Source organism: Balaenoptera borealis, assembly GCF_965194805.1.
Source record: "Balaenoptera borealis genome assembly, chromosome: 13".
Classification (NCBI taxonomy): domain Eukaryota; kingdom Metazoa; phylum Chordata; class Mammalia; order Artiodactyla; family Balaenopteridae; genus Balaenoptera; species Balaenoptera borealis.
The window spans coordinates 86,265,106-86,278,560 of NC_138870.1; the positions used below are offsets into that span (position 1 = coordinate 86,265,106).

Sequence of the window (13,455 nt, forward strand, 5' to 3'; positions counted from 1 at the left end):
CTTACAAGCTCATACAAGCTCCAACTGATCACTGAACCCTTCTAACAACACTACCAGGGTCTTCCTGTCCCCCCCAGTACACAGACAGGAAACCTAGAGGCCAGGTCATCACCCAGGACAGTGCTACACAGCTGGCACCCACATCTGTGCTCATGACCACTTTCCCAATCCTGCCCCTCAAAGCCAGAGTGGGGCCGGCTGCCTTCAATGAAATTTCAGCTCTGTCTTTAAGCACTACTTTGAGCTTTCTATCTTGGGCATTTTGCTGACATGGTAAGCACGATTTTGTGTTTCACAGTTATTTGCTTTTTCTGCTGCTGTAGTAGCAAATGTAGAGGGTGGGTCCTGGGTGAGAATATAGGGAAGCAAAGTTCCCACTGTAGTTTTCTCACTCCCTGATTGTTAACTTTCCTGAGCTTAACACTCAAAAATGCTTGTTTGATCAAATTTGAATATGGTATATATACTGATTTCCTTATTTCCTGTCTGTAACTTCTAAGTGACTTCTAAGCCAGGCATCTCTTAGCTACTCACCTTCTGACCTTTGGAGTGACTGTAAAAATCATCCGGCCAGACATCCTTTCCAAACATGACATCATCATTCAGGTAAATGAACTTCTGGGACAGCCCTTCAATGCGATGGATATGACTTTCAATAGCAGGTGAACTGAAGGTAGGCAAGTGGCTCAGATTTCGAAAAACATCCTTTTAACAGAAAAAAAAAAAAAAGAGAAAGAGAGAGAAGGCGGATGAGAGGTTTTTGTTTTGTTTTGTTTTTGGAAAGAAGGGAGGGAGGGAGGCGAATGGAAGGATTAAAGGAAGGTGGAAATGGAGGTGAGATGGGTAAGCGGATGAAATCAGGGACAAGACAAAGAACAGCAAAAGACAGAACGGGGAACCGCAGCCTTGTGACATATGGCGAGTCGCTACCTGGTGTGTGACTATTGTCACTCGAGGATTATCGAGGTTCAGCCAGGATGGGATCTGTCCATTGGTGACAATGAAAATATTCCGAACCCACGGCGCGTGCCTCTCGATAGATCGCAGTGAGTACCTCAGCTCTTCATTATCTTCAAAACGGCTGGCAGAAACGTCTTCATCCTGCTTAGACTGAGAAAAGCACGGGGCACAGAAAGATGTAAAATGCCCCTAAGTCACACCTGCCCCTCCCAACTGTCCCTTCTGCACTCAGGGAGCGCCAGCAAACTTCCAAAGACCGTGTCCAGCTTTTAAACATTACAAAAAATGCAAAACACTCAGCATATTTAAAACAACAAAACAAAAACAGCATTTCTTTCACACATTTTTTGAAGAAAAATTTCTTGGATCTGATTCTAGGTCACTTCAATTAGTATTAACCAATGGCGGTGACTGGAAAATTAGAGAAGTGCCAATCAAGTCACCTCTCTGTAAGCCCTCTTCCTTCTTCTAATATAGTGACTCATAAATCTTTAATAATCAAAACCCTCAATTCAGGTCCTAAAACAATCTCTGCATCCCTTACCTGGCTGATGGCACTCAGATCCCATAATAAATATGCAGGACTTATGGTCAGTTCCTTTCCATTAATGGTCATATTCTTCTTCGTCTGCTTATTCAGTTCTTGGAAATCTTTGGGGTTATTCAACTTTAGAAGTGCTACGCTGGCCTCTGAATACAACTGCAACTATAAAATAACAAGAGGGTTACATGTGGAAAAACTGAACAACAAAGAAGAGACACCTTAAACTTCCCAATTTGATCCTTGATCTTTAAATACATACAATACATATATATACTACATATTGTGTACTCTACTATATGTTATATATTGCACATATTAAATGTATATCACATACATTTAAAAGATTAAAAGTTTCACATACATGTATGAAATAGTAAGCCAGTATCACCAAAAACAGAAGACCTAAACAGGCCAGACACATTTCCCAAATGATGCAATCGACCAAGTATTTAGAAACAAGAGGGAGTCAGGGGCTTTGGCAAATGGGACATCTCAGGCCCCATCTGAAAACTGCAGCCACTAGTCAATAGTGACAAAGGCTGCCAGATCTCTGGAGAGGCCAGAATCCCCAGTGTTACATGAAATCTCCCGGTTTTCAATGGTAGCGCAAATATTTTTGATTGGCATGCATTCAAACAAAACACACCTGGTCACCAGTTTGTGACCTCTGTTCTAGAGTATTACCCATCTGCCTACACTGGGGAAAGCCCTGCAAGGTAACTTCGCTGAACAGTGGTGGAGAGCACACCTGCCAGCAGGTGTCTAACAGCTCTCGTGCCCACACCTACGACGGGTGTCCTGGCAGGGCTGCTTGAAGTGCTTCCACAGGAAAACCACCTTGAGAGGCAACATTTTCAAAGCAACCATAAATCCAGGAGGGAACATCACAAGCACCAACATGTCTTACAGGCAGGCTTCCCCACCTTGACCAGAGCCCACACCACCCTTGGTACGTTTTTTGTTTCAACTCTGTATCATACAATTTCCTGTGAAAAGAGGCTTTCAGAGCTTAAAAAGCAGGGAGAGGGTTGAAATCCAGTCATCTAGGACAGCAACATCCTTCTGCTGAATTGGCTTTTCTAATAGGGCCAATTTCTTTCTTAATTTTTTAGCCTTCTTTCTTAATTTATAAAACAGAGCAAACAAATTACTTTGGGCTCATTCTGGTCTCTTGTATATGCTACATGACTATATTTAGCTCATCTTGCAAAGCTTCCTGAGTTTATATAGGCCAAAAGTAGAGTTTATGTAGGCCCCTTTTTATTATGTAGGCATTAACTCTTACTGCAAATTGTGTGCGTGTGTGTGTGTGTGTGTGTGTGTGTGTGTGCATGCACACGTGTTGTCTTCCTGACTGATTACTTTCTCTCGCCTTAACAGTGGCCGGTATACACAAAGCACTCACCCAAGGTCAGCTCTCACTGCCGTCACTATTCTGCCTCGCTATGTAGGGGACGGATGGGAGGCGGGCCATGCAGGGCAAACATTCTGTCTGTTCTATCTGGGTCCCTAACAGTCTCGCTGCCCTCCCCCCGCCTCTCCTCCCACAGATCCTTGGAGGGCTCCCTGGAGTGCAAAAATCACTACTCTAGGATAAATAAATGTAGTCCTTTAATATCCTAATTTAATTTTAAATTTATTCGGAAAATACCCTTATCTTAATTAATCTCTTCTATCCAAGCTGCTTTTATTCTAGAAAACTATTTTGAAATTTCAGACATTTTCCTAAAGTGATCACTAGGGCACAAGATGAGTAGGCAGCACCTGTCCTGAGATGCTCACAGCCCGGCCAGGGTCTCTGGGACAGAACTGAGTGCTAGGTGGCTTGGGGTCCACAGGCCTTGGCAAAGGCCCCCTGGAGGAGCCTGGGAGGGCACAGAGGTTCAGCTGTTCAGGTCCTGAAGCCCAATGTCTAACGGCCCTCCCTCCCACATGCCACAAAGCACCTCCAATGTAACACCCCAAACTGAGCTCTCAGTGTCCTGAAAATCTCGCTTCTCCCATGAAGCTCTGAGTGTGGTTAATGCCACCACATCCATCTTCACTGGTCACATCCACTTCCCCTTTCATTTCCCCTTCCATCTCCTCCAGTAGCTAGTAAGTCACCAGGTCATGCTGAAGGTTTCTCTCAGATGGTTCTGGAACCACTCTCGTCACTGGCACCACTGCCAAGGCACTTGTGGAACCTGAGTGTCTTGCTGGGCTACGGCAGCAGTGGCTGAACTGGCTTCCCTGCCTCCGGCTTCTTGTTTAATGTCTACCTGCTACACCTTCCCCTCCCATGTTCTGTAGAACTGAACCGGTCCTCCTCCTCAAGATGCTCTCTGCCTCCAGGATAAAGTCCGGGCTCCTCACCAGGGGATCTTTCTCAATCTGGCCTCAGCCTAACTTCCCAGTCTCAGCATCAGGAAAATCCCCACCTGGGCTCTGGTCTCTGGAACAGCTGCCTTGGTTCTCTGAAAAGGCCATTTACTTGCAAGCCCCTAGCCCTCTGCTCAAGCTGTTCCCTCCTCTCAGAAAGGTCTTTCCCACTGGCTTCTCTGCTGGAAGAACGGCTGTTCTGTGCACGGCCCCAGCCAAAATGTTTCCTATTCTGCAAAGCCATCTTTGCCTGCAGTACAACCGAAGCCCACATGTTCTCCCAGCACTTTGTATAAACACCTGGTTTGGAAGCGATCACACCCAAACACTAAGTGATTTTAGTCACTCAGTTATCCTTAGCACAGTCCCTGGCACAACAGCAGGTGTTCAATCAACGCTCACTGAAGGGACTGGGAACCCAATGACTGGAAACTTCATTCTCAGGGTGCCCATAACAGAACCAGGAAGTGGGACCCAAGGAAAGAGAGTCCCTTGGAGAACCAGGCTTGAATACTGACACTCTCCTTCTGTGCTTCCTCTTTCTCATTTTCTCTCTAGCCTCCAAAAATCAGAAGTCCTCATCCCTGAAGCCAATCGCAGGTGCTGGCATTGTGACAATGAGCTGCAATGCACATTGTGAATAATTGGCTGTACCCCCCAGGAGGTGCCGGCCTCCACAAAGACAAGTCTGGGGAATCCAGATCCACCTCCAACCGGGTGAATGACGGAGGAGGGGGCGTCCCCATGAACCGAGCCTGGTGGTGCTACTGCCCAATTCAAGTTCCTGCGCCCCCAGCGTCTCCTGGCACACACCACTCCACACTGCCCAAAAACTAGTTTGCTGCGGGGTGACCACGACTTGGGCTGGCGATCTTTGGCAGGACACGCCCACCTAGCAGCAGATGCGCTGGTCAAAAGTACAGATACGCATATGTCTGTAACTGTGGAACCAACAGCTAGGAAGCCAAGAAGCCAAATACACATTGGCTGAAATGAATGCTAATCTATGGTTTTATCTGCCCAGATCCATACTAAAAATAATTCAGGGAAGGAGGAACATAATATCTATTTTAAAATAACTGCAGATTAAGGAATAACTCAACCCTAATCTAGCCGGGCATCACCATACTTCCAGGTACCATAAAGAAAGTTATGGAGGAAAATATGAAAAAAAGAAAAAGCATAAATGTCATTCATATTACCATGGTATTTACAAAGGTAATACAATGTATCTTAAAACAGTGAAACACTTAAGGGGAAAAGGAAACAAGTTAAAGAGAACTTCGACCAGCAGAGAGAAAACATGGTCCAGACATGAACTAAATAACCGCCCCTCCCCGAGTCACAGCTCTCCCTGCCACTACCTCCACCTCCATCCTTTCACCTCCCAACTGTTAAATGACATCAAGAGGAGAAGGAACTGAGAAGCAGGAAGCTAAACACAGTGGCAGAATTTAAAGAACATTTTTTTGTAAAATCAAGAAAAGCAGAGCCTAACAAATTCTGAGCGAAGAACTTTATGCCCTCTAGTCTGAGAGAAGAAACATTCACGTTTTACAACCTGGACTGTTTCTAACAGAATAGCAGGCGTCTTGGCATAAGGTCAAAAGGAAAGTACACCCACACGGACTGTGCCCTACATGAATCAGACAGATGGCTCTGAGAACAAGAAATGTTATGGAAAGACATGTCACCATCTCCAAAGTCAACTCACGAATGGCCTCAGTGGTCAAGCGTGAAGAGTTAATAAGTATAAATACTAAATACGTTAGTTGCTCAACTAGCTATATATGAATGAAGGTTTCACATTATCAAATGTTCCAAACCTCTGAAGCATCCCCCCTCTGTGAGTGGAAGCGCTTCGTAAGTCTACAGCAGCCTGTGTGTGCCTACCACCACATGTCTGACCCCCAGCCCCTCGTTCCATGCTTCCACTGCCATCAGGGCTGTTGTCGGCTTTGTCCACTGCTACGTTCTCAGCAGCTAGAACAGCACCTGACACATAGCAGCTCATTTGTTAAACAAATGAATCCTGCTGCTGTCTGGGAAACCAACAAACCAAGTTAAGACTCAGAATTTTGCCCAAATAAAGAGTAAAAAGGGAGGATCTTCTACAGATAAAGAGCTGTCTTCGTGGCAACATTGTGACAGAATTGAGACCCTCTTTGCTTCTTACGATTGTCGGCTATACTGTAACAAAGGGGGCCACAGAGAAGAGGCACGCATGAAATGGGATGTGCTATGCTAATTGCTCTATTTTCTATGCTCTTACCAGTTTTATTTTAGAAGAAAGATTTTCTGGCAATTTTGTTTTCAGTTGATTTGTTTCCTTGAATGTAGGTGGAAATCCACTCAGGAAAGCCAAATCTTGCATTAGCACTAACCCAGGGACTTCCTTATCTGTTGTCTAAAATAAAAAGGGGAAAAACACAACTCAGTTTCCACATCATAAGACTGGTGAAAACTTACAGCTGAGAAAACTAGTAAACATCTATTGCATCACACAAGCTTCAAAATAAGAATATTACAATTATTTAAATCGATATTCACTAGTACTAGAAAGCTAGGCTTAGAGGAAAAGTAAACATTAAAAAGTCTCTCAAAGTAAAACAGCTTTATTTCTCATACTTTTATTCTAATCTACTGCAAAAATACAGTTAATTTAAAGTAACATACCAAATAGCCCCTCCAAACTGTCTGTCTGCTGTTTCCTTTAAAAATTCCAATGTGGGCATCTTCAACTACAATAGAGAATACAATAAACAAGCATTTTTTAATGAATACTTAACTATGATGTCTGGCAGGACAATGTACAAGGCATTTTGAAAGCTGTTAAACCAGTATAATACATGGTCTCAAAGAAAAGTAGTTGGGGGAGACAAAATTAACCCATCTAACAAAAGGGGAACAAATGTAAATTGCTGTACAATTAAACGTTAAATTTTGCAATACTGAAGGAGAGACTCATGTGGGCAGAAGAAATGTAGAAAGCAAACATCAAACCTCAACATGTGTAATTTAAAAAACAAAACTGTTTGACCAGAGTAAAACATCTGGGGGTGGTGGGTACTAGGAAAAAAAGGGCAACCAGAAGGGAGCCTTGAAAGCAAGGCCAGTGGCATTTAGATTAACGGCGGGGAGCCACTTAGGACTCTCCTAAGGTTCCTCCAGAGTCACAGTGAATTCCTAAGATTCATCAGGTAATGTGATTAGAGCAGATTAAGTTGGCGGTGAGGAGGGTGATGACACAGCCCTACTGGGAGAGAGTTCTAAAGTGATGGGAACAAATGAGATCAGCAAACCTGCTGACATTCGGGGACCATGGAAAACAGGAGAGGTTGGAAGGCTGCAATTCTGATCCTCAAAATGGGCACAGAAAGCAGGGTCTGCAGATTATAGCCTGCAAGATGGGTGCTGATCCTGAGCAAGAGTCTCAAATGTATCAGAAAAATACAGTTGGTGAGCACTGGAGAAAAGAAAGTCTTCACAATATACTGTTTATCTTTAAAGAAAGTACTGAGCACTTAGAGCATGAGTTCATTATGGGTAAATTTATCAGATACACACCTCACTCTGCCTCCGTCTGTCTGTCTGTCTCTCCCCATTGATATGGTGGATTCTATACTGGTAAATCAGACAATTCAAATAGATGAGCAATATGTATTTGTACATAATCTCAGGAAGGTAGCTAAACAACACATGGCATCTTTGTGGATTTCACGGAGACCAGATCTCAAGTTAGGCGGATTATAACCAATTCTGATCAGAGGGTGTAAAATGGTAAAAGCCACAATCAACCTAGAGGGGGGTTCTGGAGGTCTGCTATAGGTCTGCTCAACAATCCATCAAAGTTTTGGAAGATACAGAAGGCATGCTTGTGAAATGTGTGGGCTTACACGGAGCCGACAGAGAAGCTACTATCCTGGGTAACAGACTAAGGGTTCCCCAAAGTCTTTGATTGTTTGGAGCAGTCAGTCAAATCTAGCAAAATAAAATCTCCTGCAAATGAAGGTAAGATCTTTAACTTGGCAACAAACCAAGTAAAAATTAAAAGGAGTACTTGAAAAAAAATTTTTTTAAATAAATAAAAGGGGTATTTGAGCATTAGCACATGTAAGATTTTTAAAAAGACTTAGGAGTTTTAGCAGCCAGTGAGTTCAGTATGAGTCAGTAATGCTCAGGCCATACTGAGTTTCCATCCCAATGTTGTGCTTTTAAGCAGAAGAAGAGGGCTTAGAGTAAGAAGGGTGACATTCCCCAATACCAACCCATCAGGAAACCCTGTTGAGCTGACCTTCAAAATGTCCAGAGTCCAACCACTTCTCACCACCACTCTGATCCAAGCCCCCTTCCTTCTTGCCTGAATTATTACAAGCTTTGCCCCTCCTCAGTCTATTCCCACCACAGCAGCCAGACTGATCCTTCTGGAACGTAAGTCACATCACACTACTCCTCTACTCAAACCCTCCAATGATTGATTCCTCACCGCACTGTGATTGGAAGCTGAAGCCCGTTGTGGTTACTGAGGCCTATACCATTTGGTCCCTGTGACTTCTCTGGGCTCATCTCTTGGCCTCTGCCCCTTGGTTCACTCTATTCCAGCCATACTGGCCTCGCTGCTCTTCTTCAAACATGTCAAACACCCTCCTGCATCAGGGCCTTTGCACTGGCTATTCCACTTACCTTATATATAAGGAATATATGGAGAATCACTCCTTCCCACATATTCATGTTGCTGGCTCTCTCACCTCCTTTAAATTTTCACTCAAAAATCACCTTCTTGGGGAGTCTGCCCTACCACTCAATTTCCCCTGCTCAATTTTTCTCTACAGCATTTATCTCCTACAAACTATATAATTTACTTGTATGTTGTATCAATTGTCTGGCTCCCTCTGCCACGATGTAAATTTCTTTTTTAATTTATTTATTTTTTAAATTTTTGGCTGCGTTGGGTCTTTGTTGCTGTGTGCAGGCTTTCTCTGGCTGCAGCGAGCGGAGGCTACTCTTCGTTGCAGTGCACGGGCTTCTCATTGCAGTGGCTTCTCTTGCTGTGGAGCACAGGCTCTAGGCATGTGGGCTTCAGTAGTTGTGGCACGCGGGCTCAGTAATTGTGGCACGCGAGCTCTAGAGCGCAGGCTCAGTAGTTTTGGCGCACAGGCTTAGTTGCTCCGCGGCATGTGGGATCTTCCCAGGCCAGGGCTCGAACCCATGTTCCCTGCATTGGCAGGTGGATTCTTAACCACTGCACCACCAGGGAAGCCCCCCAAGATGTAAGTTTGATGAGGGCAGAGATTTCTGTCCATCTGCTCACTGCTGCATCTTCAGCACTGAGAATAGTACCTGGCACATAGTATGCACTCAATAAACACTTCACGAATGAAGAGTCCCGATCTCTTTGAAGACTGAACCACACTGAAACAGAATGTTCAATTCCAGTGGAAACACTTTTAAAGTGATAGAAACTAAAGCTCATTCTGAGAAGAGCAAACTAGGGTGCAGACAAGCCCCTAAGAGACAGCTAAAGGAAGAAGGAGAAACGTCACACAGGAAAGGGATTACATTAGTTCTGTAGGATCCCAGTGGGTATAAATTTAATCAGTGTGAGAGAGCTGTACGGAGGCACTTTGTAATTCCTTGTAAAAGTCAATGTAGTCCAGAGGTAAAATCAAGTGTCACAGGAGGAAATTCATTTCCTAAACATCAAAGGGATAAGCTTGACTGGAAAAACCATTTTGCTGAGGAGACGCAGGCCCCGGCCACAGGGAGGGATGGTTGACTGCAGGAGGACTGTCCAGTCGGTGGACACAAGGGAAGTGGAAGGGTAACCGGGAGAGGGGCAGAAATGACACATTTGAGAAGGAAAAAAAATCAACAGATCTCAATGATTAACTGGAAAGAGGTTAAATGAGATTTTTTTTAAATGCCAAACATGGCTAAAATTTTTTAATCTAGATAAGGGTTTGGCAGTCCATGGTCTAAAATCTAGCCACTGCTGGATTTAGTATGGCCCCAAGCTAAACACAATTTTGACATTTTAAAATGGTTAAATGTTTATACAAATACCTACATAATATCTGCCATTTTGCCTCTGGGCCCACAAGGCCTAAAATATTTACTACCTGGTCCTTTAACAAAGAATTTTGTGATCCTGGATCTCAAAAACTAAGGATGATAAAGAGTGAGTTTGTGGCCCACTAAAAATGGAAGCTCCATGAAGGCAGGAATGTGCCTTTTTTTTTTCTCTGCTGTTTGCCTAGAACAACGACCAACTCAGAGCAGGGGCTCGACAAATCTTTACTGAATGAATCAACATAATAGTAGGATAGTCAAATAAAAACCCAAGTGGAAATTCAAAAACAGCATTTAGAAGACTGTCGTTTAACACTAATTTTACTTATAACAAAATTTATAATCTTTTATGTCTCCGATATGTTATAAAATTAGTAGAGATAAACCCAAGATTCTCTCCATAGACGTTATAACTGAGTTATAACTGCTAACATAATGTCATTCTTTTTTCTCTTAAGGTGAAGTGTTATCAGAGTACCTTAATTTAAGGAAACCTCAATTTAAAAAACAAAGCTAATGGGAGAGGAACCAAGAAGGCGGAGTAGAAGGACGTGCTCTCACTTCCTCTTGTGAGAACACGAGAATCACAGCTAGCTGCCGGACAATCATCGACAGGAAGACACTGGAACTCACCAAAATAGATACCCCACATCCAAAGACAAAGGAGAAGCCACAATGAGACGGTAGGAGGGGCGCAATCACAGTAAAATCAAATCCCATGACTGCTGGGTGGGTGACTCACAGACTGGAGAACACTTATACCACAGAAGTCCACCCACTGGAGTGAAGGTTCTGAGCCCCACATCAGGCTTCCCAACCTGGGGGTCTGGCAACAGGGGGAGGAATTCCTAGAGAATCAGACTTTGAAGCCTAGTGGGATTTGACTGCAGGACTTCAACAGGACTAGGGGAAACAGAGACACCACTCTTGGAGGTCACACACAAAGTAGTGTGCGCATCGGGACCCAGAGGAGGAAGCAGTGACCCCACGGGAGACTGAACCAGACCTACCTGCTAGTGTTGGAGGGTCTCCTGCAGAGGCGGGGGGGCGGTGGCTTTGGCTCACCATGGGGACAAGGACACTGACAGCAGAAGTTCTGGGAAGTACTCCTTGGCCTGAGCCCTCCCACAGTCTGTCATTAGCCCCACCAAAGAGCCCAGGTAGTCTCCAGTGTTGGGTTGCCTCAGGCCAAACAACCAACAGGGAGGAAACCCAGCCCCACCCATCAGCAGTCAAGTGGATTAAAGTTTTACTGAGCTCTGCCCACCAGAGCAACAGTCAGCTCTACCCACCACCAGTCCCTCCCATCAAGCCTCTTGATAGCCTCATCCACCAGAGGGCAGAGAGCAGAAGCAAGAAGAACTATAATCCTGCAGCCTGTGGAACAAAAACCACATTCACAGTAAGATAGACAAGATGAAAACTCAGAGGGCTATGTACCAGATGAAGGAACAAGATAAAATCCCAGAAAAACAACTAAATGAAGGGGAGATAGGCAACCTTCCAGAAAAAGAATTCAGAATAATGATAGTGAAGATGATCCAGGACCTCGGAAAAAGAATGGAGGCAAAGATCGAGAAGATGCAAGAAATGTTTAACAAAGACCTAGAAGAATTAAAGAACAAACAAACAGAGATGAACAATAGAATGACTGAAATGAAAAATACACTAGAAGGAATCAATAGCAGAATAACTGAGGCAGAAGAACGGATAAGTGACCTGGAAGACAGAATGGTGGAATTCACTGCTGCGGAAAAGAATAAAGAAAAAAGAATGCAAAGCAATGAAGACAGCCTAAGAGACCTCTGGGACAACATTAAATGCAACAACATTTGCATTATAGGTGTCCCAGAAGGAGAAGAGAGAGAGAAAGGACCCGAGAAAATATTTGAAGAGATTATAGTCGAAAACTTCCCTATCATGGGACAGGAAATAGCCACCCAAGTCCAGGAAGCACAGCGAGTCCCATACAGGATAAACCCAAGGAGAAACACGCCGAGACACATAGTAATCAAATTGGCAAAAATTAAAGACAAAGAAAAATTATTGAAAGCAGCAAGGGAAAAACAACAAATAACATACAAGGGAACTCCCATAAGGTTAACAGCTGATTTCTCAGCAGAAACTCTACAAGCCAGAAGAGAGTGCAATGATATACTTAAAATGATGAAAGGGAAGAACCTACAACCAAGATTACTCTACCCGGCAAGGATATCATTCAGATTCGATGGAGAAATCAAAAGCTTTACAGACAAGCAAAAGCTAAGAGAATACAGTACCACCAAACCAGCTCTACAACAAATGCTAAAGGAACTTCTCTAAGTGGGAAACACAAGAGAAGAAAAGGACCTACAAAAACAAACCTAAAACAATTAAGAAAATAGTCATAGGAACATACATTATCAATAATTACCTTAAACGTGAATGGATTAAATGCTCCAACCAAAAGACAGAGGCTTGCTGAATGGATACAAAAACAAGATCCATCTATATGCTGTCTACAAGAGACCCACTTCAGACCTAGGGACACATACAGACTGAAAGTGAGGGGATGGAAGAAGATATTCCATGCAAATGGAAATCAAAAGAAAGCTGGAGTAGCTATACTCATATCAGACAAAATAGACTTTAAAATAAAGAATGTTACAAGAGACAAGGAAGGACACTACATAATGATCAAGGGATCAATCCAAGAAGAAGATAGAACAATTATAAACATATATGCACCCAACATAGGAGCACCTCAATACATAAGGCAACGGCTAACAGCTATAAAAGAGGAAATCGACAGTAACACAATAATAGTGGGGGACTTTAACACCTCACACCAATGGACAGATCATTCAAAATGAAAATAAATAAGGAAACAGAAGCTTTAAATGACACAACAGACCAGACAGATTTAATTGATATTTATAGGACATTCCATCCAAAAACAGCAGATTACACTTTCTTCTCAAGTGCGCACGGAACATTCTCCAGGATAGATCACATCTTGGGTCACATATCAAGGCTTAGTAAATTTAAGAAAATTGAAATCATATCAAGTATCTTTTCTGACCACAACGCTATGAGATTAGAAGTGAATTACAGGGGGAAAAAACGTAAAAAACAAGAACACATGGAGGCTAAACAATATGTTACTAAATAACCAAGAGATCACTGAAGAAATCAAAGAGGAAATCAAAAACTACCTAGAGACAAATGACAATGAAAACATGACGATCCAAAACCTATGCGATGCAGCAAAAGCAGTTCTAAAAGGGAAGTTTATAGCTATACAAGCCTACCTCAAGAAACAAGCTCACCTTACACCTAAAGGAACTAGAGAAAGAAGAACAAACAAAACCCAAAGTTAGCAGAAGGAAAGAAATCATAAAGATCAGAGCAGAAATAAATGAAATAGAAACAAAGAAAACAATTGCAAACATCAATAAAACTAAAAGCTGGTTCTTTGAGAAGAGAAACAAAATTAATAAACCATTAGCCAGACTCATCAAGAAAAAGAGGGAGAGGACTCA

The 13,455-nt window shown here is 43.1% G+C and overlaps 1 protein-coding gene across 9 annotated transcripts in view; it reads right to left on the reverse strand.

The window, feature by feature from the left end:
* GNPTAB (N-acetylglucosamine-1-phosphate transferase subunits alpha and beta) overlaps nt 1-13,455 on the reverse strand; it is an 81,927-nt gene that overhangs the window by 23,550 nt on the left and 44,922 nt on the right. For 6 of the 9 annotated variants that reach the window (XM_082349588.1, XM_082349587.1, XM_082349585.1 and 3 more), the window contains 5 exons: nt 6,542-6,606; nt 6,138-6,272; nt 1,505-1,666; nt 931-1,110; nt 535-705 (listed from right to left, as the gene is read on the reverse strand). In XM_082349588.1, coding sequence (XP_082205714.1) covers nt 535-705; nt 931-1,110; nt 1,505-1,666; nt 6,138-6,272; nt 6,542-6,606 — 713 coding nt within the window. Of the gene's footprint in view, nt 1-534; nt 706-930; nt 1,111-1,504; nt 1,667-6,137; nt 6,273-6,541; nt 6,607-7,432; nt 7,485-13,455 lie in introns of those variants that run through there. The other 3 variants (XM_082349590.1, XM_082349586.1, XM_082349591.1) reach the window with 3 other exon arrangements.